This window comes from Schistocerca americana, chromosome 6, assembly GCF_021461395.2.
Source record: "Schistocerca americana isolate TAMUIC-IGC-003095 chromosome 6, iqSchAmer2.1, whole genome shotgun sequence".
Taxonomy (NCBI): domain Eukaryota; kingdom Metazoa; phylum Arthropoda; class Insecta; order Orthoptera; family Acrididae; genus Schistocerca; species Schistocerca americana.
The window spans coordinates 363,952,716-363,975,824 of record NC_060124.1 but is presented as its reverse complement, the minus strand read 5'-3'; the positions used below and the strand labels follow the sequence as shown (position 1 = coordinate 363,975,824).

The 23,109-nt window shown below is 41.3% G+C and overlaps 1 protein-coding gene across 4 annotated transcripts in view; it reads left to right on the top strand.

Annotated features, from left to right (window-relative positions):
* LOC124620370 (reticulon-4-interacting protein 1 homolog, mitochondrial-like) overlaps positions 1–23,109 on the top strand; it is a 173,190-nt gene that overhangs the window by 119,109 nt on the left and 30,972 nt on the right. For 2 of the 4 annotated variants that reach the window (XR_006980173.1, XM_047147041.1), the window contains one exon: positions 776–2,316. The exons of the other annotated variants lie outside the window; for them this stretch is intronic. Coding sequence is in view for 1 of the 2 variants with exons in the window: in XM_047147041.1 (XP_047002997.1) it covers positions 776–815 (40 nt within the window). In the remaining variant the exon portion in view is untranslated. Of the gene's footprint in view, positions 1–775; positions 2,317–23,109 lie in introns of those variants that run through there. 4 annotated transcript variants of the gene reach the window in all.

Below are 23,109 nucleotides of genomic sequence, written 5' to 3'. Positions count from 1 at the left end.
TTTCTTTGTGCGTGGTGCAAATTTGTGGTATCCATTGATCATGCAACTACATAATAGATACTGAGAGTTATTTACTTCTCCTCTGTGATTCCTATTCATGTTTAAAGGATTGCAATGTTAGATCATTGGATTGCCTCTTTTTTGTGTTAACAGCCACCAGAGCTATGAACTTCCTTTATACCGTAAACAAATTGCAAAGGATAAACAGCACTTACACCTCTATTCTGCCTGACTGAAGAAAACTGTGTCAACCACAATAAGCCACACCAAATGCTTTAAGAAAGTATCACATCCACTGCTGAATAAAATGTTGTGCTATATTGAGAAGGACCACGCAAAGCCAAGATGTACCGAACAGTGCTATGACAGCCTGAGTTTTGGACCGCATGTGTGCAGCACATTGTGCACTTGTGAAGGTTTGCACACTGTGGCCGACCCTGCTCTAGACTTATGTGCGTCACCAGTATTCATTCTTGTGAATGTGGAAGAAATGAGTTTGGTGCATAACAAAATGAATGCTAGAAAAATCTGTGTGATGTCCATGAAAGAATAAAATAATTATTACTAAAAGCTAGACCTTTTCCTCTTTTGTTATTGTTGTTAATTTATTAGAGCATGGCTTTTACATGTCATAAGTAAAGAGACAAGCTTGGAAAACACCTGAAATATTTTCCATTTTCAGGACAATGTTGAATGACTTGCTAACCTTCCAGTATTAATTTAATAATTTTTAGAAAGAAATTCTTTCCAATGTTGACTCATTTGTATGTCTTAGATCTCCAAATGGCTGTACATGTGGAGCTTATGCACCCTAGTGAGCAGATGATCCTGGATGATGCAAGATTGTATTTATCATTTGAAATCCATGTGTCACCATTTGATGAACTACAGTATTGATTTCTCAATAGTCATATAAATGCAACTGCATTTGCATTAATTTGCAGGGCATTTATTGTTTCAGTATCACCATTTACTATTTAATTTTGTTAATATGTGTATAATGGGCTGATATTAGATGGTGTTTGTATTGGTTTGTAGTAATTGACAGTATGCTGATTTTGCATGGTGTATTGTAATCTGTTACTTTTAAATGTTACACTGAACCACACTATGGTGCTTTGCTGTTTTCTTCCTTTACATTCAACTAAAACCATTGAACTAAATGTTGGTGCATTCAGTGAGAACTTTCTTCATTCTTTGGAGTGTCTTACTCTCAGGTGGCTACTCATTCATTAAAAATTTTAAGAGAGTAAAAAGTTGTTTTATGGAGATGTTTTTTCATCTAAGTCCCCAGGACTGTCAACAAATTGACTCAAATATACTACTCTGGATTTCAGAAAAACAGGATATTTATTTTATTTGAAATTGGGTTTCTTATTTGTATATCACTGTATTGCATTTTGCATGAAATGGGAATAAGAGTGTGTTAAACTTTAAGAAGACTATCAAATAAACTTTTATTATTTTTATTTATTTTGTCACATCAATAGCTTCTTGTCATCTTACTGCAACAAGACACTGATCTGTTTCTTTGATTTGAAGGTGAGAAAAAATGAAATAAAAGAAAACAGAGCTTTCACTATAAATCATTACTGTGTGACTTCACTGTAGAATTATTTGAGAATTTTTTAATGATATTACAGGCTGTTATTTATGTTTCTGCTGTTGCTACCAACAGAAAAGGTTTTCAGTGGTCATCTTGCATGAGCGCTTTGTGATAGAACAGGAAATTTTTATTCATATGGCGCAATGTTTCACAGTTAGCTGTCTTTCGGACCAAAGTCTGTTTAATTTTTGATACTACATTGCAGTTATTACTCAGCAGTTTGTGTGCTTGTAGAAATGTAATCAATAAGGCAAAAGATCTACTATGCAGTTACATAATGTTACAACAACAAATCTTTGAGATATTTGGTTTGAGACAGTTCTGCATTAACTCTGAGAACTAAAAGTTGTTGTTAAGCTGAGGCTAATCTTAATTGATTAATTGTGCTAACAATTAAGTGGCAGGATATAGTGTTACCACTTATAAGATCAAATGATTTCAAGGTGCCGATTAATAAACTAGCAGAGACCTGCAGTGTGTGACAATAAAGCTTTAAAACTGTTTTATTGTATGAAAGCTAGCAGTTCGTAGGAGGGTAATTAAGAAAGGATGATCTTACACAGTTTTAATACTGGTATATAGCACTAATAAAATGAATATAGTGCCTTACAGTACAAATATTTTGTTAAGTGTTAAAATACATTGTTAATGCATATATTTTTTGAAATATGTAGCAATTACAAATAAATCAGAGATGTTTTCAGATTTTATTTTATTGTCAAGATGCATTTTCCATTGTTCCTATTAATCATACTACGCACTGACATCCCTATCTTCAAAGTGCAGATCATTCCAATCTAAATACTGACCTATCTCCGTTATCTGTAAACATACTGAATGTATCAACTTTTCAGTAGTTCTGCCATGTCTTCCAGATAAAGACACTGCCAAGAAAATAATGTAGTGTAATTCAACCCAACATATTCTTCAAATACAGTTGTTCAACTCACTTTACAGTTCATAATTTTAAGAAAGTTCACTATAAAGTCAGTGTTCTCTGACTGAAATCAGAATGAATTACCTTTCTTCTGGTTTTCTTGACCTTTGAATGACAAGAAGTTAAAAACACTGTATATAAAAGTACTGACATGTTTGGTGTTATCATGAGACTGTACAGCATGATACTGAAAGTCATGGTCAGTCCTTTGTTATAACTGCTATTCCAGCAATTAAATGAATGACCACCTCTCTCAAGTGACCACAAAATTTTCAACAGCATGCTGTTATTGAATACCTTGTTCAAGAGGAAAAAATCTGCTGCTGAAATTTATCTCCAACTTCAGTGTGCATATGGAGATATGTTCAGGTTACCACTTGAACAGTCTTCATGGTATGCGACAAGTGAAAAGTTGATGAGTACACTTCAAGTGCTGTACATCTCATTGTGAATGAAATTTCAAAAAACCCTCAGAGTAGAATGTAGCGTAGTGCAAGAAATAATTCAAAGTTTGGGCTATCAGAAAGTTTGTGCTCATTGCACCCTTCATTTATGAGCCAAAGGACATAAGGTTCAGAAAAGAACCACTATTCAAAGCTGTATTCAGTTATTTCAGAATGAAGGAGACAGTGTTTTTATGAGTGTTGTGGAAAGTTATGAAAGTCATTATGAGCCTCAAACAGAATGTGAGAGTATGGAATGGCACCATTTGAATTCACCATCAAAAAAGAAAACAAGGACAGTGTGATCTGTTGTGAAAGTTATGGTAATCATCTTCTGGTTGATTTTCTTTAACCAGGACAGATCATAAATGCTGCCAGCAAAATCCTGATATTTTTGAAGCACTGCATGACAAATGCTTTGGGAAGAAGATTATCCTGCAACCCTATACCATGCAGCCGTACACTACTCATTTCACTGTGGAGAAAATTAAAACATTTGGGGGCAGGGGGACTGTGTAACCTCCTTAAAGTCTCAATTTGGCACCATACGACTACTGTCAGCTGTGAAGTGCTGTCAAACACCCAGAAGGTGATGCATCAGTGTATCCAGGCAGGCAGAATGGACTTCTACCACAAGAAAATTTTCAGATGTACAGAATGATGGGAAAATGTGTGCAAAGAAATTGAAAACTGACAAAAATGTCTGGTATGTAATGCTTTGTCTAAAAATTAAAAACTAATATTCGTAATTGTGGGTCATTCATGACCTTCAGTGTGACTTTAGTATTATGTAAACAATTACACCCAAAACAAAAGGTGTGAAGTGTGTGCAGATAGCTAGAAGCCGCATGTTTATCATTCTGTGAAACTGCAGCAACATGCAAGTATCAACTTCTGCTGATTCAGGAATAGAGGTAGGGACGGGCAAATTATTAAAAATATCGATATATATGTATTGTATCGACATACATATATAAAAGAAAGTGATATTATCAAGTCAAAAATATCGGTATTTTTAAATATTGATGTGTTGGCCTTTGCCAACACGAGAGAAGTCTTAGGAGTGAAACACTTCTGATATGTGTTCTGTGCATGGAACATTTCAGACAACAAGACTCAATTTTCCAGTAAATACCAGTGCAGTAAGTGTGTGTGACTTCTGTTTCAAGTCTATGTCACTTTTACAGTGTGTCCTCTTTTCTTGATCCAGGCACTCAGGGGGTAAGGAACAGGGTGTGGTAATTTTTAGTATTCTCATACAGTGCTGTCACCAAACGTGTTTGTTTTGCATCTCATAAGTATCATTTGCGATGGTAGAAATGACACATAGAAGTAACACTTTCATGGATATCCAGTACTTATACATTCAAGTTCAGATCTGGTGCACATTTGTAATAGTGAATATGAAATTAAATTAAGCCCATTGTAGGACATTTACTGTTGGATTTCAAAGATTGGTAGTAGTTGGAATGGGCAAGAAATCTGCCAATGAGAACTATAGTGCCTATGAGTCGAGAAAAGATGGACAGTAAAAAATATCACTTTCAACACACAATATTTAATCGATATATCCATAATTTAGACATTAGCGATATATATCAATTTCTCTCCTCCCCCCCCCCCCCCCCCCCCCCCCAAGAAATTACCCATCTTTGGGGTACGCCAGATCAATCACTTGTTAGTTGCTTGTGTTCTCTTTTTCTCCTAATAGTTCTTCATTCTATCTGGTCTCTTCTTTCTTTCGTCCTCTGATATCTGAATCAGTTTCCTGGCGTTGATCTTAGCTTGGAACCTCTTAGTTTTGTCTTTGGTTACGGTCGTGGCTGTATCATTCTTTAACATGACTTCGGCAATCTGGAGTCCTCTCAAATCCTTTTCTTCTTCTTTAAACTGATTGGGTTTGGTCCTTTTTTTGTAAAAGAAGTCAAAGATTTGTTTAGTTAGTCTACTGGGATTCATTCGGAGTATGTGTCCATAGAAATCAATCCTCCTTTTCCTCATGGTTTCCGAGAGTCTCTCCAACTTTGTATAGATGGCTTCATTTCTATAGAAAACTTCTTTGTTATTTTGGAATTTGGGGCCCATGATCTTCCTCAAAATTTTCCTCTCCTTGGTTTCCAATTTCTCCATTTGCCCTTTCTTCGCCATGACTAGTGTCTATGCTGCATAGAGTGCTTCCATCTTAATTATTGCGTTATAATGCTTTATTTTGGTGTTTCAAGCGAGGGCTTTCTTATTGTGTGTGTTTTTGGTTTGCTGGAAAGCTAGTTCCATTTTGGTCCTTCTTGCTTTCCCTTCGAGGCTGTTCCATTCAGTCCATTCCCCTAGGTACTTGAAACTCCTAACCACCTCTATTTTTTGAGCTCCTCCTTTAATTCTCATAGGAGTATCTAGTATATTCCTCACAATCTTCACTTTTTCATAAGAAATCTTAAGTCCTATCTTCCCTGCATGCCCTTGTAAATTGGCAATTTGTTCTTTATCTTCTTCCCATGTTTACACAAGCAGCACCATGTCGTCAGCAAATGAGAAACACGTAATTGTGATTCCTTTGTTTCTTGGTCCAGGTCTTATTGCCCCTCTCGTTTTTGCATTCCATTCCTGCACAACTTTTTCGAGTGCTCAGTTAAACAGCTGGGGTGAGAGACCATCCTCTTGTCGGACCCCTGTTCTGATCTCGAAAGGTTCCAATAGTTCACCCACGAATCTGACTTTAGAGGATGTATTTGTGAGCGTCTCCTTGATGATGTTTAGAGTTTTCCTGTCCAAGCTAAACTCCTCCAAAATATTGAACAACATTCTATCTATGGAATCATAAGCTTTTTGGAAGTCTACAAAAGTCACTGTATATGGTTTCGCCCTCTGCTTCTTATATACTAAAATGTTTCTGAGGTTTAAGGTCTGTCCAGGGCAGGATCTTCTTTTCCTAAACCCTGCTTGATACTTCCCAGTTTGGCAATCCAACTGAGATTCTGCTCTTTCTAGTAAAGCTCTGGACAATATCTTGTAGGTCACATGCACTAGGGAAATCCGTCTGCAGTTGTTGGGATCAGATTTAGGACCTTTTTTGTGAAGAGGATGTATCAGGGCCATTTTCCATTCCTGTGGAATGATTCCTTTCTTCCATATCTCCTCAGAAAGTTTCTGGAGTAAGAAAATTGCAGTTTTGCTAGCATACTTCCATAATTCAGCTGTTATCTGATTTTGCCCTGGCCTTGAAATTTTCCATATATTGATATTATTATGGAAAAATATTGATTTTTTTACATGTATCGATATTTTTTGCCCGTCTGTAACTAGGGGCTCAGTTGTTAGGAAAAGTTTGACAAACAGTATATATAGTTGTTGATTGCTTTACAAATCCTGCACTGTATCATTTACGTAAAAAAGTTAACTCCGCTGGCTTGTGGTGTCAGTACTGTTCAATCAAGTAGCTCAGTTGGCATCACGAGGCCGAGTGTACTCCATCCCCCCCCCCACCCCCCCACACACACACCAAGTAAAAATCCCTGTCAGTGCTCGGAACTGAATCTAAGAACTCCAAATGGCAGTCAGTCGCACTAACCACTCATCTACGAGGTAGACCCTATATATAACAGTTATGAGTGTAAGGCATCTTTGATTAGAAAAGAAATGCGTACAATTCTTTCAAATTTAATGTTGAAGTTTTCTGAAGTTACCCTCCAGCTCAAAGAAGACATTAAATCTGTTACAATGATAACTCCTATTAGAAAAAGTTTATTCATTCCAACCTGGACAATGTTGGAGTAATTACCTGGAGAACATGGCCGCACACAAATAAATTGTACAATCATCTTTGTATGAGGGGCATACCATATGTAATGCGAACCATTTTTTTTTCTGAGAGCAGGTTAGTTTTATTCAGGATTCTGGTACACCATATTATTCCCCACTCTTTTGGCTACAAAACCACATTTGTCAACTTAATCTCTGCTCAGTGCAATACCCTCATACCACCTTGCTGTGATGGCCTGTCTGCCCTTGTGGTACCACTTTACTGATCGATGTCAGAGCCAATGTCTTGCTTCATCAGTAATCTTCCTGTCATCCACATACTGCTTCCCACGTAGTGCATTCTTCATTGGGCCAAACAGATAAAATCCACAAGGTGCGAGATCTAGGCTGTGTGGTAGATAAGGAAGAACAGTCCAGTCATCTTTCTTGAGTTCCACTGGGCTGCGCCGACTTGTGTGAGGCCTTGCTTTGTCATTTAGAAGAAGACACATCAGGACTGATATTGTATCACGAGGGAAGACATCAAACAGAATAATTTCTTCAGGGAAGAATGTCACAATGACTTTACTGGCTGAGTGTGTGGCTTTGAACTTTTTCTTCAAATGAAAGGAGGTGTGGTGCGACTCCATAGATTGCTGTTTTGTTTCCAGTTCGAAGTGATAAACCCATGTTTCGTCACTTGTGACAATGTTTGTCAAAAAAATTGTCATGGTCAGCCTTTTAATGTGCAAGAAATTCTGCACAGATGGTCCTTCATTGCTCTATACAGTTTCCTGTTATATGGCAAGGAATCCAGTGTGTGCACATCCCTCTGAGTACTCCAGCTGCTGGATGAGTGTGTCAAGACTACCAACAGAGATATCAAGTTGAGCAACGAGGTGTTTGAAAGTGATCCATCGATCACCTCGAATGAGTGTCTGCATGTTCCAACACTGCAGGATTCACAGCAACGACTGTGTGCAGCTGGCTGGCATGTGGTAGGTCAGACAGATTTGTGCAATTTTGCTGCAATGATGACAGGCACCTCACCCAGTGACTCATTGTGCTTTTGTTCCCCATGCAATCCCTCTGAATGGCAGTTAGCTACACTAACCACTCAGCTCTGAGGTGCACCTTAGGTATGACAATTATAATGATTGTATGGCATCTTTGATTAGAACAGAAATGCATACTTTCTTTCAGATGTAATGTTGAGGTTTACTGAAGTTATCCTCCAGCACAAAGAAACCATAAATCTGTTAGAATGATAGGCTTGCGTGCCTTGTAAAGCAGAACAGGTGGTGATCTGTGGCAGGTATTATACAAAGCTGACTCTTGCACAGGTGTTTTGGAGCGTACCATTCAGTGCACATTGTTAAACATGAGACTTTGCCACAGACAACACTTCTGTTGGAATTCTGCAAGTACATGCTCTGGTTTTCTGCGAAAATAAACTCAATGACAGCTCTCCGCTAGTAATGTGTCTCTGTTACAGATGCCATTTTGAAAAATACATGTAGTGCCACTACATATCAGAACTCCTTGAAACTATAGGGGCAAAGGCAGGAATATTCCACCATGTCCCACAACAAATTGTGCATTTTTTCAACAAAACTGAAAGGAAAAAAAAGTATTGCATTACTTATTGTATGCCACTCATACTAGTAAATTAAACATTTGGATGTCACTTTATTCCCACTCAGAATGACTTTTCTTCTCATACACCTGTCACCTTTGTACACCTTTACTTTTTTCCTTCACTGCTCTCTCCCATTTCTCTTGGTTTGGATGGTATAGGCATATATTTTGAAAACTTAAAACAGGAATATACTCTCTGCCTAAAACAAAAACACTAACATATCTTTGCTCACTGGTGGATGTAGATGTGAACTAAAATTGTAGTTTTCAAGCTGTTTGACTAGGAAGAAGGATGTAAGATTAGAGTTTAATGCCATATTGAGGATGTTAGCTCAGATTGGAAAACAATGAAGAAGGGAACAAGGTGTGGAAACATTTAGCAAACATCCCAGCATTCACCCAGAATTATTTGTGTAAACTCCAGGAAACATAATTGGAATTTTAATTCTGCTTCTCACCAATGTGAGTTCATTATATTAACTATGATACACCCAGAATTATATGTGTAAACTTCAGGAAACATAATTGGAATTTTAATTCTGCTTCTCACCAATGTGGGTTTGTTATATTAACCACTGTGCCACATCTTTTCATAAGCCAAAACATTAGGACCACTGGCCCCTACAAGACTGAATGTTGCCTGGTGGTGTTGTAGCCACATAGTATGGTAAGGTAAGTATATAAGCAGAGTAAAAATGAATGGGAAAGCATTCTAGCAAGATATGGACTGCAAATGGGAAAGTCCACCAATAGAAGTGACTTTGACAAAGTACAGATTGTTATGGCCTGAAATCTTGTTACAATTATCATAGAAATGGATCAATTGCTCATATACCACTGTTACAACCATCTAAGAAAAGTGGTCGACAGGTGGAGAAATCACGAGTAGGTATGACAAAGTGTTAGATGTCCACTTCTCTCATCACAGAACATACAGTTCATAGGCTTTCTTGCTCTGTAAAGCAGAATAGGTGGCGATCTGGTACAATGCCAATCCATGCACAAGTGTTTTGGAGCGTATCATTCAGTATGCATTGTTAAAAATGGGAGTCTGCCACAAACAATACCTACTTGTTCCTGTATTCACCCAATGGCATTGCCAGTTACATCCGAAGTGGGCATGAGATCTTTGAAATTGGACTGTGGAGCAATGGAAATGTTTCACCTTGTGATGAAGCAAGCTGGAATAATTTTAATTCCCCTCTTGTTTTGCTATCTGCCTCCTTAAATTCGTTTTTTCAGTTTGAACTAAGTACCATAAACATACGTAAGTTTTAATCTGCATTTTCATGAAAGAGGAAAGTTGACCCTCAGTTTTAAAGAATATAACACCAGATCTAATTTTGTGCTTAGTTTTATGTATGTAATTTATTTTCTAATTTATTTAGACTGTTCCTAGTTAATACTTTCATTATAGGGAGAAATCAGTAATTGTTTCATAACTTAAATTCTATTGTTGATGTATAAACAAATATAAATTCTGTACTAATTATAAACGTTTGGAGGAACAACTAATTGTATTCTTAAAGTATCTATTTGGCCCTATTTGAAAACATGTTAGCAAAACCAGCCCTGAATTAATTCCAAAGTAATTAACAGTTTTGTCAAATCATTGTTTGCATAATGATAAGCCCTGAATTAATTCCAAAGTAATTAACAGTTTTCTCAAAAGCATTGTTTGCATAATGATATTTGTTAATTTCGTGATTTAAACAAATAATTTGGCCTAACTCTTGCAGTAGAAGAAACTGTTATATAGACGTAATTTTTTGATGTATTCAGTTAATTAATGAGTTAAGGTTTAACTGTACTTTCTGTAAATTGAACTTCGAACAATGTGTACCTTTATCATTATTATTGTGATGATATATAAGGGCCAGATTTTGGTCACAAGTCATCTGCCAACTGTCTGACTCCTGCACCTACAAGCCCTGCTACAGTGATCCCATTCCAGAAGTCCTCCATAACCTCTAATCTGTGCTTACATCATTAAGCCCATATCAAAATCTTTACCCTGAATCCATCTCCTTCCTCACCCTCAAATACCCACCTTCTACATGCTTCCCAGAATTCATAAACCCAACAGTCCTGGATGTCCCATTGTCACTGATTTCTGTGCTCAGACTGAAAGAATCTCTGATCTTGTTGACCAGTATCTCCAACCATTTGCTGCTAGCCTAGCTTCCCACATTAAAGATATGAACCATTTCCTTCAGTAGCTTTCAGCCATCAGCACCCTATTACTACATGGATTCCTACTCATCACTGTTGACCCCACCTCCCTACATATTCCGTTTTCATGGGCTTGCAGTTATCGAACACTGCCTCTCTCAAAGTCCTTCCCACTCATAAACCCACCACCTCATCTGCTTAATGCCTAACTAATTACAACTTTACTCATAACTACTTCTCCTCTGAGGGGGTGAGGGGGAAGATATTCTAAGAAATCCGCAGCATGGTTGCAGGTACGTTCATGTCCTCCTCCCCTCCCCCCCCCCCCCCCCCCCAAAATCGCCAACCTGTTTTTAGGCCATGTAGAGGAAACCTTTCTAGCCACCCCAAACACCTTGTCTTGCTCAGGTCCACTGATGATATCTTCATGATCTGGAACCAGGGCCAATACACCTTATCCTCGTTCCTCCATAACCTTGACACCTTTCCCATTTGCTGCACCTAGTACTCTTCAATCCCATCGACTCACACTCGATTTCATCCAAATTTCTTTCCATATATCGAGCTCACTAACCATCAACAATATCTGTAGTTTGGCAACTGTTACCGCTTCCATACTGAAAAATTACTCTCATACTGTTACTCCACACGAATTCTCTGGCCCAGTAAGCTCTCACCACCCCACAAACCCAACCCACAGACAGATTTCCTGCGCCAAATCCTAACGCGTCCCTAATCTTCCCACTACCCTCAATAACCAGATACAAGGGAGCACCTCCTGCATCACCCAATATTATTCTGAACTGGACTAACTGAACCGTACTAGAACAACTGAACCATATCCTCCACTAGGGCTTCAATTAATTATCATCATTCCTGGAAATAAAGAACATCCTACCACAGCCCTTCCCAAAGTAATATTCCTCTGCCCATTTGATCTATGTAATATCCTGGTCCCTTCTTATGCCACACCCACTTCCATCCCGTTGCCCAGTGTGCCTTATTTTCTGAAAGACCAAGGCACAATACCTATTCAGTACAATGACCCAGGACATCCTACTTCATTCCCGTCACAGGCCTATCCTAACCCATCAGAGGCAGGGTCTCCTTTGAAAGCAGTCATCATATACCATCTGTTATAACCTTTAATCACTAATAAATTGCGTGGATATACAAGAGTAGAAACACTAGTGGGTTACATGTTACTAACTCCGTATCTGTCATTCGACTGCCTTGCCGTGACATGCGGCCGGCGCCGTTCATAGCCAGGTGGCGCTCCCGCGCTCGGCCGAGCTGCGGAGCACCTCTATCGCCGTGTTCGCGTACTAGCGTAGCGGCACTTTTGAATGTCGTGGCACTGTCACAACACTTTTCCCCCCTTGAAAAAAAAAAAAAAAACACTCACTTCCTTGGAGACATGGACAGTGCGGAGACATCCATGGCCTCTTGGGAGGCCCCGAGAAGATCCTGCGGAGAAACATGAGAGTATGGTCGAAAATGTCCAGGACGGAAGCTTGCGTGTGGAACGTGCCTCCTGGACGAGATGATGGGTGAAAACTCCGGAGCAGCATCCATAGGTGTCGTGGACCTGGGGGTGTGCTCCAGTGAGATGGGGCCCGGAGAAGGCGGCGTCGCGACTGGGGCCGGTGCCGGCATACTCGGAAGCGGTAGCGACGGCGGCGGCAGCAACACGCCCGGAAGATCGGCAGCAGCGAGAGGACTGGCTTCTCGGTCTGGTGGAGACGAAAGAAGGGGCGGTGGTACCGGCGTGGCCACCACTCGTGGGCGCATCTGGTCGTAATGGCGAACAACCATGCCGTCGTCCGTACATATTTCACAAAGCCGGCGGCCGCGAAGAGCCTGGACCACCCCTGAAATCCATTTAGGGCGAGATCCATACCCCCGTGCCCACACGTCGGCGCCCACGGGGTATTTTCCCGCACTAGGGAACACAGTACAAGGCCTGACAGGGTGAAGCAAGTGCAGTAGAGTGCGCGGTTGCCGGCCATGCAAGAGTTCAGCAGGGCTGCGATCACCCAGAGGCGTGAAGCGATAAGAACTCAGAAATTGCAACAGAGCATCACTAAGGAATTTTTTCATTTGGCTTTTGAAAGTGCGGACAAGGCGCTCGACCTCCCCATTCGATTGCGGATGGAAAGGCGGTGCTGTAACATGATGAATCCCTTATCCAGTACAAAAATCACGGAAGCCTGCGAAGAGAACTGAGGGCCATTGTCCGTGACAATCGTGGATGGAAGACCTTCTAGCGTAAAGATTTTGGACAAAGCCAGCGTCATCGCCGCAGTGGTGGGCGACGGACATCGAACAACAAACGGAAACTTCGAGAAGGCTTCAATCAACAGTAGCCAATAAGTGCCGAGGAAGGGGCCGGCAAAGTCGGCGTGCACCCGTTCCCACGGCTGCGCCGGATCAGGCCACGGAGAGGGCAGAGGACGAGGCGCAGCCAGTTGTTGAACACACTGATCACACGCAGCGACTATGTGGGCGATGTCCGAATCAATACCGGGCCAATAAACGTGCCTGCGGGCCAGGGACTTAGTTCGAGAAATCCGATCACCTGACGCAGGACCGGGTCCCGCGCAGTAGCCGACGCGACCTGCGAACCTGTAAGTGGAAAACCCTCGACCGCACGACGTTCTTCCTCATCAATGTGGAAACAGAGTAGTTCATCTCGATCGAAAACCGGGTCGGGGCCCATCGGCAAACGCGACAATGCGTCAGCGTTGGCGTGCTGGGCCGTGGGATGATAGTGAATCTCATAGTGAAAACGAGACAAGTATAAGGCCCAACGTTGCAGGCGGTGAGCTGCCTTATCCGGAAGCGACGCCGAGGGGCTGAACAGAGAGACCAGCGGCTTGTGGTCGGTGATGAGGTGAAACTTAGAACCATACAAAAAAACGCTGAACTTTTTTAGAGCATAAATGATAGCGAGTGCCTCCTTTTCTATTTGAGAGTAGCGCCGTTGGGCATCATTGAGGGTCTTGGAAGCGTAGGCGATGGGTCGTTCCGACCCATCCTCATACCGATGGGCGAGAACAGCCCCTAGGCCATACTGTGACGCATCAGTCGCCAGAACCAAGTGCTGACCCGGACGGAATGTGGCAAGACAAGGCGCCGACTGCAAATGAGCCTTCAGGCGGATAAAAGCCTGTTCACACTCGGCGGACCAACAGAAAGGAACGTTTTTGCGTAACAGCTGATGCAGAGGATGAGCCACCGCCGCCGCGGAGGGAATGAATTTGTGATAATAAGCAACCTTGCCTAGAAACGCCTGAAGTTCTTTGACCGTAGACGGCCGGGGTAGAGCGGTAATGGCCGCAACGTGCTGTCGTAGAGGACGTATACCCTCACGGGACAAGTGGAAACAAAGATACACAACGGAGGGTTGGAAGAACTGTGACTTGTCCAGATTGCACTTCAACCCAGCTGAATGCAGAACCCGAAACAGTGAACGCAAATTGCGAAGGTGCTCCTCAGTGGAGGCCCCCGTGACAACAATGTCATCCAGGTAGTTGATGCAGCCGGGAACGGAAGCCGTGAGCTGTTCCAAAAACCGCTGAAAAATGGCTGGCGCGCTAGCGACACCAAATGGTAACCGCTGGTACTGATACAACCCACAAGGAGTGTTGATGACGAGAAATTCCTTGGAAGATGCATCCAACGGCAACTGATGGTACGCCTCCGATAAGTCAAGTTTGGAAAAGAACTGGCCCCCAGCGAGCTTGGGAAATAACTCCTGAGGACGGGGAAGAGGATAAGTGTCAATGAGGCTTTGAGCGTTGACAGTGGCTTTAAAATCACCACACAATCGCAGACTCCCGTTTAGTTTAGAAACCACCACGATGGGCGATGCCCATTCGCTGGAGGTAACAGGAAGGAGAATCCCCGAAGCTGTTAACCTGTCCATCTCAGCTTTGACAGGTGCACGCAACGCCATTGGAATAGGGTGTGCCCGGAAAAACTTAGGGCGAGCCGTAGGTTTAAGAGTAATGTGGGCTTCAAAATCCTTGGCACGACCCAGACCAGCAGAGAACACGGACGAGAATTCAGAACACAAGCCATCCAGCTGTTGACATGGAATGTCCTCTGATATGAGGTGCACATCATCATCAATGGAGAACCCGAACAACTGGAAAGGATCATAACCGAACAGGTTTTCAGTGCCCGCATGATCCACCACATAAAACGTGAGGGGCCTAACAACAGACTTGTAGGCAGTGGAAGCATCAAACTGGCCAACGATAGGAATTTTCTGCTTATTATAAGTTCGTAGATTTCGTGTAACTGGAGACAAGGGAGGGGAGCCCAACTCCAAATACGTGCGAGAATTAATGAGAGTTACTGCAGAGCCAGTGTCCACTTACATGCGAATGTCTTTATCCAGAACACGAACAGTAACATTTGTTTGAGAAAGCACACAGTTAACATCCATGTCCGATGCCTCGTCCTCGTCGACAGGAACTTTAGGGGACTGACACACAGAAGCAATGTGGCCTTTTTTCCTACATGAATTACACGTGGCCCAACGTTTTGGACACGCGGCTCTGTCATGCTGTACGAAACAACGTGGACAAGAAGGAAGGGCGGAACGAACCTGCTTCTGTGGTTGCTGTTTTCGCTGCGAGCGTGGCGGCCCAACGCGACGTTGTTGACGCGAGTGCACCGCCGCCACATCGTCGTTTCCCTGTGAAACAGGCAAATTATCCGCGTCGAAAGTGGATTGTACAGCGCCTACATCACACCACGCGTCTATTTGCGCACCAGCAGCGTGAGACACTTCAAACGATTGAGCGATGCTGAGAACTTCTGACAACGACGGGTTTGGCAATTGTAAGGCACGTTGCCGAACTTCTTTATCAGGAGCAAGCCGTAAAATAGCGTCCCTAACCATTGAATCAGCGTAAGACTCATGATGAGTGTCCGTGACAAACTGACATTTCCGACTCAGACCGTGTAGTTCCGCCGCCCAAGCCCGGTAAGATTGATGGGGCTGTTTACGACACCGGTAGAACGCCACGTGGGCGGCAACGACATGGGTGTTTTTCGGTAATAGTTAGACAATAAGTCACACATTTCTTGGAAGGACAGAGAGGCAGGTTCCCGCAGAGGGGCTAACTGAGATAGCAGCTGATAGATCCATGGGGAAATCCAAGAGAGAAATAACGACTTACACATAAGAGCGTTGACAACGCCGAAAGCCAAGAAGTGTTGCCGCAAACGCTTCTCATAATCCTCCCAGTCTTCAGCGGCCTCGTCATAAGGAGGGAACGGAGGCGGAGAAGAGGAAGACAGACGATGAGTAAGCGACGTTGACAACGCCTGAATAGCAGCCGTCAGCTGTGTTTGTTGTGCCTGAATAGCAGCCGTCAGCTGTGTTCGTTGTTCAATGAGCGCTTGCATAAGCTGTTCCATGTCTGCCCCGACACGAACACACAATTCCACAATGCAGGAAAAAAATATCCGACCTCGTCGCCAAAAAGTGTTATAACCTTTAATCACTAATAAATTGCGTGGATATACAAAAGTAGAAACACTAGCGGGTTACATGTTACTAACTCCGTATCTGTCATTCGACTGCCTTGCCGTGACATGCGGCCGGCGCCGTTCATAGCCAGGTGGCGCTCCCGCGCTCGGCCGAGCTGCGGAGCGCCTCTATCGCCGTGTTCGTGTACTAGCGTAGCGGCACTTTTGAATGTCGTGGCACTGTCACAACACCATCTCTGGTTCAATTTCTGTGCAGCATTTAATGTAGGCATAACCACCAACCATCGAGAGTGAAGAAAAATCATGACATGCTCATAGGAGTTGTCGACATGGAGAAAGCATTTGGCAATATAAAATGGTGTAAGGTGTTCAAAATTCTGAGAAAATTAAGTTAGATGCTGGGAAAGTGGGATATAACCATTCTTTTAATTAATTATAGTATTATCAGGCTTATTTTCATATAGGGGAGAGGTGATCAATAATATTGATAATAATAAATAGCATCAAAAAAGTTTTAATTAAAATTATCAATGTGTAATCTCTCATCAGAATAATGCGCGCAGCAAAGTAGTGGTTCAGGGAAATCAAAGACAGTTTAACGTGGCTACTTTTGTTTCTAAATTCTGCTGTATAAACCATGCACGGGTATTGTTAGTTCTCTTGTCTGTGCTGAATAAGTCTGCGTAGCTGCGGCATGTGATATAGCAGGCATTTCTGTGTGATATACTATGGAAGGGATCAGGGCACTTTTGCTGAATTGCAAGAAAATTTACTGTAGTATAGTAAAGGTATAGTAAAGGATCATAGTCCTTGCTATAATATCTTTGAGTGATGAACAATAAAAATACCAGTCATTTTACTTGCCATAATTGCTGAGAGCAATTGTAGGATCAACCCTCCTTTTCCCTCTATACGAAATGCAATCATCCACGATCATTTAATTATTATTGAATGTTGTTAATAAAAAAACTAAAGTGATTTCCATAGTTATGTGTGTATTAGTAATTAATAAGTAGCATCCAAAGATATTAACTATCGTGTCTTTGTTAACGCAGCAACAAATGAAGGGTGATCGACAGAGCAAAAACTTAACATTAATTATCATGAAAACCCAAAATTTAGTCACTGTTACAGTGAAGATGTTTGTGGCTGCTCCATCTGAGGTACAGATATAACAAATAGTGAGGCGTATACAGTAGATAACAACATAAATATCGTACGTCAGAGAAGTTGATGACAGCAGATTGACGGAGGGTGCCCACAGGGGTAATATACAAGAACCAAGAGGGAACAGTAAGAGTTGAAGACCAAGAACAAAGTGCTCAGATTAAAAATTGTGTACAATAGAGATGTAGTCTTTTGCCCCTACTGTTCAATCTATGTGTCGAAGAAGCAGTGATGGAAATAAAAAGAAAGGCTCAAGAGTGGGATTAAAATTCAGTGTGAAAGGATATGAGTAATAAAATTCACCGATGAGAATTGCTATCTTGAGTGAAAGTGAAGAAGAATTACAGGATCTGTTGAATGGAATGAAAAGTCTAATGAGTACAGAATATGGACTGAGAGTAAATCAAAGAAAGATAAAAGTAATAAGAAATAATGGAAATGAGAACAGCAAGAAATGTAAGATTGTAATTGGGAACCACCAAGTGGACGAAGTTAAGGAATTCTGCTACCTAGGCAGCAGAATAATCAATGATGGATACAGCACGGAGGGCGTGAAAAGCAGACTAGCACTGGCAAAAAGGGCATTCCTGGCCAAGAGAAGTCTACTAGTATCCAGTATAGGCCGTAATTTGAGGAAGAAATTTCTGAGAATTTACTTTTGGAGCACAGCATTGTATGGTAGTGAAATGTGGAAAGTGGGAATACAGGAACAGAAGAGAATCAAATCATTTGAGATATGGTGCTAGAGAAGAATGTTGAAAATTACGTGGACTGATAAGGTAAGGAGTGAGGAGGTCCTGCACAAAATCAGAGAGGAAAGGAATATGTGGAAATCATTGACAAGGAATAACTTCCATGTACTGCAGGAAGCTGTAGAGTGAAAAAACTGTAGTGGATGACAGAGATTTGAATACAGCTAGCAAATAGTTGAGGATGTAGATTGCAAGTTATACTATTGAGATGAAAAAGTTCGCACTGGCAAGGAATTCCTAGTTGGCTGCATAAACCAGTCAAAGACTGATAAAAAACCAGCTGTCCACAGACATTAATGTATTTCACCAAACTGTGGTCAAGACCATCCAGTGACAAAGCACACTGCTTAGAACAACATGCTCTATTCCAATGTCTGTAGCTCATGGTCTAGGGGCTAGCATTGCTGCCTCTGGATCACAGGTTCCCGGGTTCAATTTCCAGCTGGGTTAGGGATTTTCCCTGCGTGGGGACTGGGTGTTTGTGTTGTCCTCATCATTTCGTCATCATCATCATCATCATCATCATTTGTGAGAGTGACTACATTGGATTGTGAAAAGAAAATGGACTGTGTAAAAATTGGGACTTTGTACGGGCGCTGATGACCACGTTGTTGAGTGTCCCACAAAACAAATATCATCATTATCATCATCATCATCATCATCTATTCCGATGGCTGCATTACAACCTGTGCCAACTGGACTCTTTCCCTCAATACTATAACACCAGAGTCTATGAACTACAGAGATGGGAGTTGTCCTTGCAACACATCCTTCATTCCCACAATCCTCCAAGCCTGAGTCTCTGATAGCCTCCTGCCTCGCGTCTGCCAGCACACTGTCCCAGGACACAAACTTTACTCATCCTGCATCCACACCCTGTAGCCACAAGATCTCCATCCTCTTTCTGTCACTGTCTCATAGTCTACTCCTTCACATCATTATCATCTTCTGCTGCATGAACTCGAGCATAACATTCGTATCCGTCATATTCTTATCCTGTGCTCCTGCTACCTCACACATTCCTATCCCTCACACCTTCTGTCTCCCTCCTAGCAGTCACTCGCTGTTCCCCAATCCTCCCTCCCTCTTCCCACCTCCTTGTGCCACTCATCCATTCTATCTGACACAATCCCGTACCCCAGTCAAGATGGTGTACTCGGCTGCGGCTGGGAAAATGTAGCTGTAGAGGTGTGTGTGTGTGTGTGTGTGTGTGTGTGTGTGTGTGTGTGTGTGTGTAGTTATCAGTCTTATTTATGTACCTGTTTACTCCTAAATTATATAGAAACATATAAAAAGTAGATAAAAATCTTTGCGTTCCAGACTGTTAGTTCCTTCCTCATAGGGAAAGTTGGCTGCATTGAGAAAGATTAGAAAGGAGAAGCAGGTCACTCAGACAACAGGCTGAGGGGATCCCAACTCATGTGAACAGAATTGAGTTCTGAAAGACCGGCCCTCCTTTCTAACTTTCCTCAGCCTTCCTCTGTTTCCTCCCAGCGTGGTATTTATGTATTATAATATCCTTACTTTTGGCTTATAAAAAGGGAACCAGTGTGTAATGATAAGAGAGGGGAAGAAATAGCCATTCTAAAAGATAAAAAATTGGAATAATAGAACATAAAAAATACATCAACAGATTTGAAAGTGTGACTGAAATTAACTTTATAACACAGACCAGGTAAGTCAAGAAAATAATAAATTTTTGAAATTATAATTAATTGGATAGATAAAAATTCTACTCACCAATGCGGCAGGAAACCACACATATAAAAGATATGGTGTATGCGAGCTTTCAGAGCCAGTGGCTCCTCCTCCTGGCATAAGGGTTGAGGGGGAAGGAAGGGGGGTGAGGAAAAAGCGGTGGAGTTCAGAAAAGTCACACAGAACCCCAGGTCAGGGGAGCCTTACCAGACAGAATGAGAAGAAAACTCTCTTCCTCCTCATCCCATGTGATAAGTCTCCCCTGACCCAGGGTTCTGGGTGACTTTTCCCAAGTCCACACCTTTTCCTGAACCTCACCAGTCCTTTTCCTTCGCCCCTCTTCCTTTCCCTTCAACCCTTCTGCCAGGAGAAAGAGCCCCTGGCTCCAAATGCTTGCGTACACCATATTTTTTGTATGTATGTTCTTCTTCCACCACTTGGTGAGTAGGTTTTTTATCTGTTGGATTACATTAAGCTAGATACATTGCAACACGTAAGTCAGTGGGTGGATTTGCAGAACTTTTGCATGACCTCTGGCTCTGAGAATTCCATAAGGTGTGAAACCCGCACATGTTTTAATCAGTCCTCTAAATGACAAGATATGAAATTGAAGAGGTCAAGGATATATTCCTGGGTAACCTCCCACCTTAGGTTCCTCACTGTTTGTATGTAATTCTAAAAAGCATTTAAGACTGTAAATAGCATGACGGCAATCAAACTTAGCCCAGGTATATTTGGCTCATGTCTGGAGAGAAATGTGCAGTCCAGGAAAGTGATGGCAGCCACAGAAATCTGAAAATTTATTACAGTCCTCATGAAAAATGATAAAATATGCATGCTTAGAAAAGGGAGTGTTAGTGAAAATAACAGCTGAAGGAATCAAATGTCTATGTTAAGCAGAGTATTCAGCTTGTCAAATGTCTGTGGCAAATTGGGGACTCAAACCTAATTCTATTCCTCAGACTCTTCCTTATATCCATTTTTCAAGGGACCCGTGTTCCAGAGTGTCATTGTAAATTGTCAGTGGAGTCCAGAGAAATTGACTTAAATTTGTGGCTAGCTGCAGCTTTGAGTTGGCCTACAAGAAATCCCAAGATAAAATGTATATATTTCAAGTGCCGTAAGTCGCTGTCGTTGAGTTTGTATTACCTATTACATAGCTAAAATGTTCAATGTTGATATATTTGTATGGCCTATTAAATTATGTTTAAAAAATAGCAAACATATTACAACCACTTTTATATACTGTTCATATGGATGCATACAGGTTGGTGTTCTACAATAGATTAAAGATTACCACAGTTCTTTCTCTACTTAAAAAATCTGACAACACCTTGGTGATAATTACTGTCTCTATTGTCATGTATCAGGAGATTTCTTTCCCAAAAATAAGTAGAACTTTATATATACCAACAAATGCTCTTGAGGTCCTTCCAAGAAAGTTTCGAAGGACCTGTAGAGCAATAGGCTGGATCAGGACATCTTTAATATATCAAAGTACAGATCACTGACCAACAACTTTAAGGGCTCCCACGATGAGCAAGAGTAAAACAGCGGCTGAACAGAGAAGAGAATACAGTTGGCCACAGAAGGAATGCAGTGCTTTTGGGCTGCAAAAATGGCTTCGAGAAACGCCTTCTATTACTTGACATAGTCTCTTATGGTGTTAAACGACAGAGAGGGATAGAGTACCAAGAAAAATCCTTTGTTCAAAATGATTAGTGGAACACTTTCTGAAATAATTCTGCATTTCATAGAAAATAAGTGGCCACTAGGTAAGTTGCCAAATACACAATTATCCTCTGTTGACAGAATTAACAAAAATCATTGGGTCATAAGTCATTTTCTCAATAGAAACCAAAGCTTTCAAACAGTTTTAAAAAGAAAGTGGGGTCAGTCAGTCTTACCTTCAATTGAGGAAGATTTTTGTTAGAGTTTATGAGCTTTAATATAACATATATAACCTCTGTAAACTTTTGTCAGTTTGACACATAATTACATGCCATATAAACCAGTAGAGAAGAGCATGCAGGATTTCACTGCCAGGGTCAATTTGGAAAAAAATCCTTTGAAGTGTTAGCCCATGGCAGTATGAAACACTAAAACAACTATAAAATCGGTGTTTCAAACATGTATGCTGGTTGACTAAACTTCTGGATGACTAAGCTGCTGGCTTCTGCAATGGTCTTTCCTATACGAGGTGCAACAATAAAGTAATGAGACTGATATTTTCTTTGCAAGATGTGTCAACCCTGCAGGCTTGCGTAGGCACAATATCTTTGACCTTGGTCTATAAGCTGTTTCTAGTCCAAGCGGCACATCGATGCAACTGCTCAGTCGTGAGTTGTGCTAATAAGTTAACACGTGTTTGTGTCTCTCGTCATGGAAATGGAACCGCATAATATTGCACAATGGTATGCCATTTCTTTTTGCGTTGAATTTGGTGAAAACATGACGACAACTTACGGTAAGCTTCAGAAGGCTTTTGGAGAGGAGGTTATGCCAAGAGGTCAAGTTTTTCGTTGGCAAAAATGTTTAGTGAAGGCAGAACGAATGTTGAAGATGAAGACCATCAACCTCACGGATGGATGTCAACTTGGCCAGGGTGCGTGAACTCGTATGATCTGGTCGAAGATTATCCGTGAAAATGATTGCGGAAGAACTGAGCATCAGTCGGAGTGGGTGCCCCCTGGACAAACAGTTAACCAATATTACTACAAAGAAATTTTAGAAAGACTTCGTAAAAGAGTTCTTCGTGTCCATGCCAACATTGCTGATAATTGGATTCTGCATCCCATACAATTTTTAATCTCAAAACAAATTTCAGTACTACCACAGCCACCTTATTCACTTGATATCACTCCATGTGACTTTTTTCTATTTCCAAGAGTCAAAAAGGCAGTCAAGGGACACCATTTTTAAACAACACAAGATGTCCAAAAAGCTGTGATGAGGGTCTTGGAGGATATTACAGAAGATGAGTTCCAGAAATGTTACCATCAATTGCAGAAGTGCTGGAAAAAGTGTGTGCAATCAGAAGGGAACTCCTTTGAAGGAGACTACACTAAACTTGACTAAAATGGTAAGCAACATTTTTTTTCACGTAAGCAACATTTTTTTTCACATCAGTCTCATTACTTTCTTGTCCCACTTCGTATACTGTCTTATTCTGTCATCAGGTGACATTAGTTACTGTCAGTATCACCTTCCACATTCAGAATGAATTGCTAATCCTTAAAGCTGAAGACTACCACACTTCTTACATACATGGTAATGGAAAGGCCTTGGTAGAATATAAATAATTTAAGGAGTGAGGATAGAACTCACCAAATAATGGAGGTGCTGAGTTATTGATAGGCACACAAACAAAACAGAGAACTTAAATATCTTTCAGATCAATAGTACCTTTATCAGCAACATTGTGGAACTAAAATCATTATTTTTCAAATGACTTGC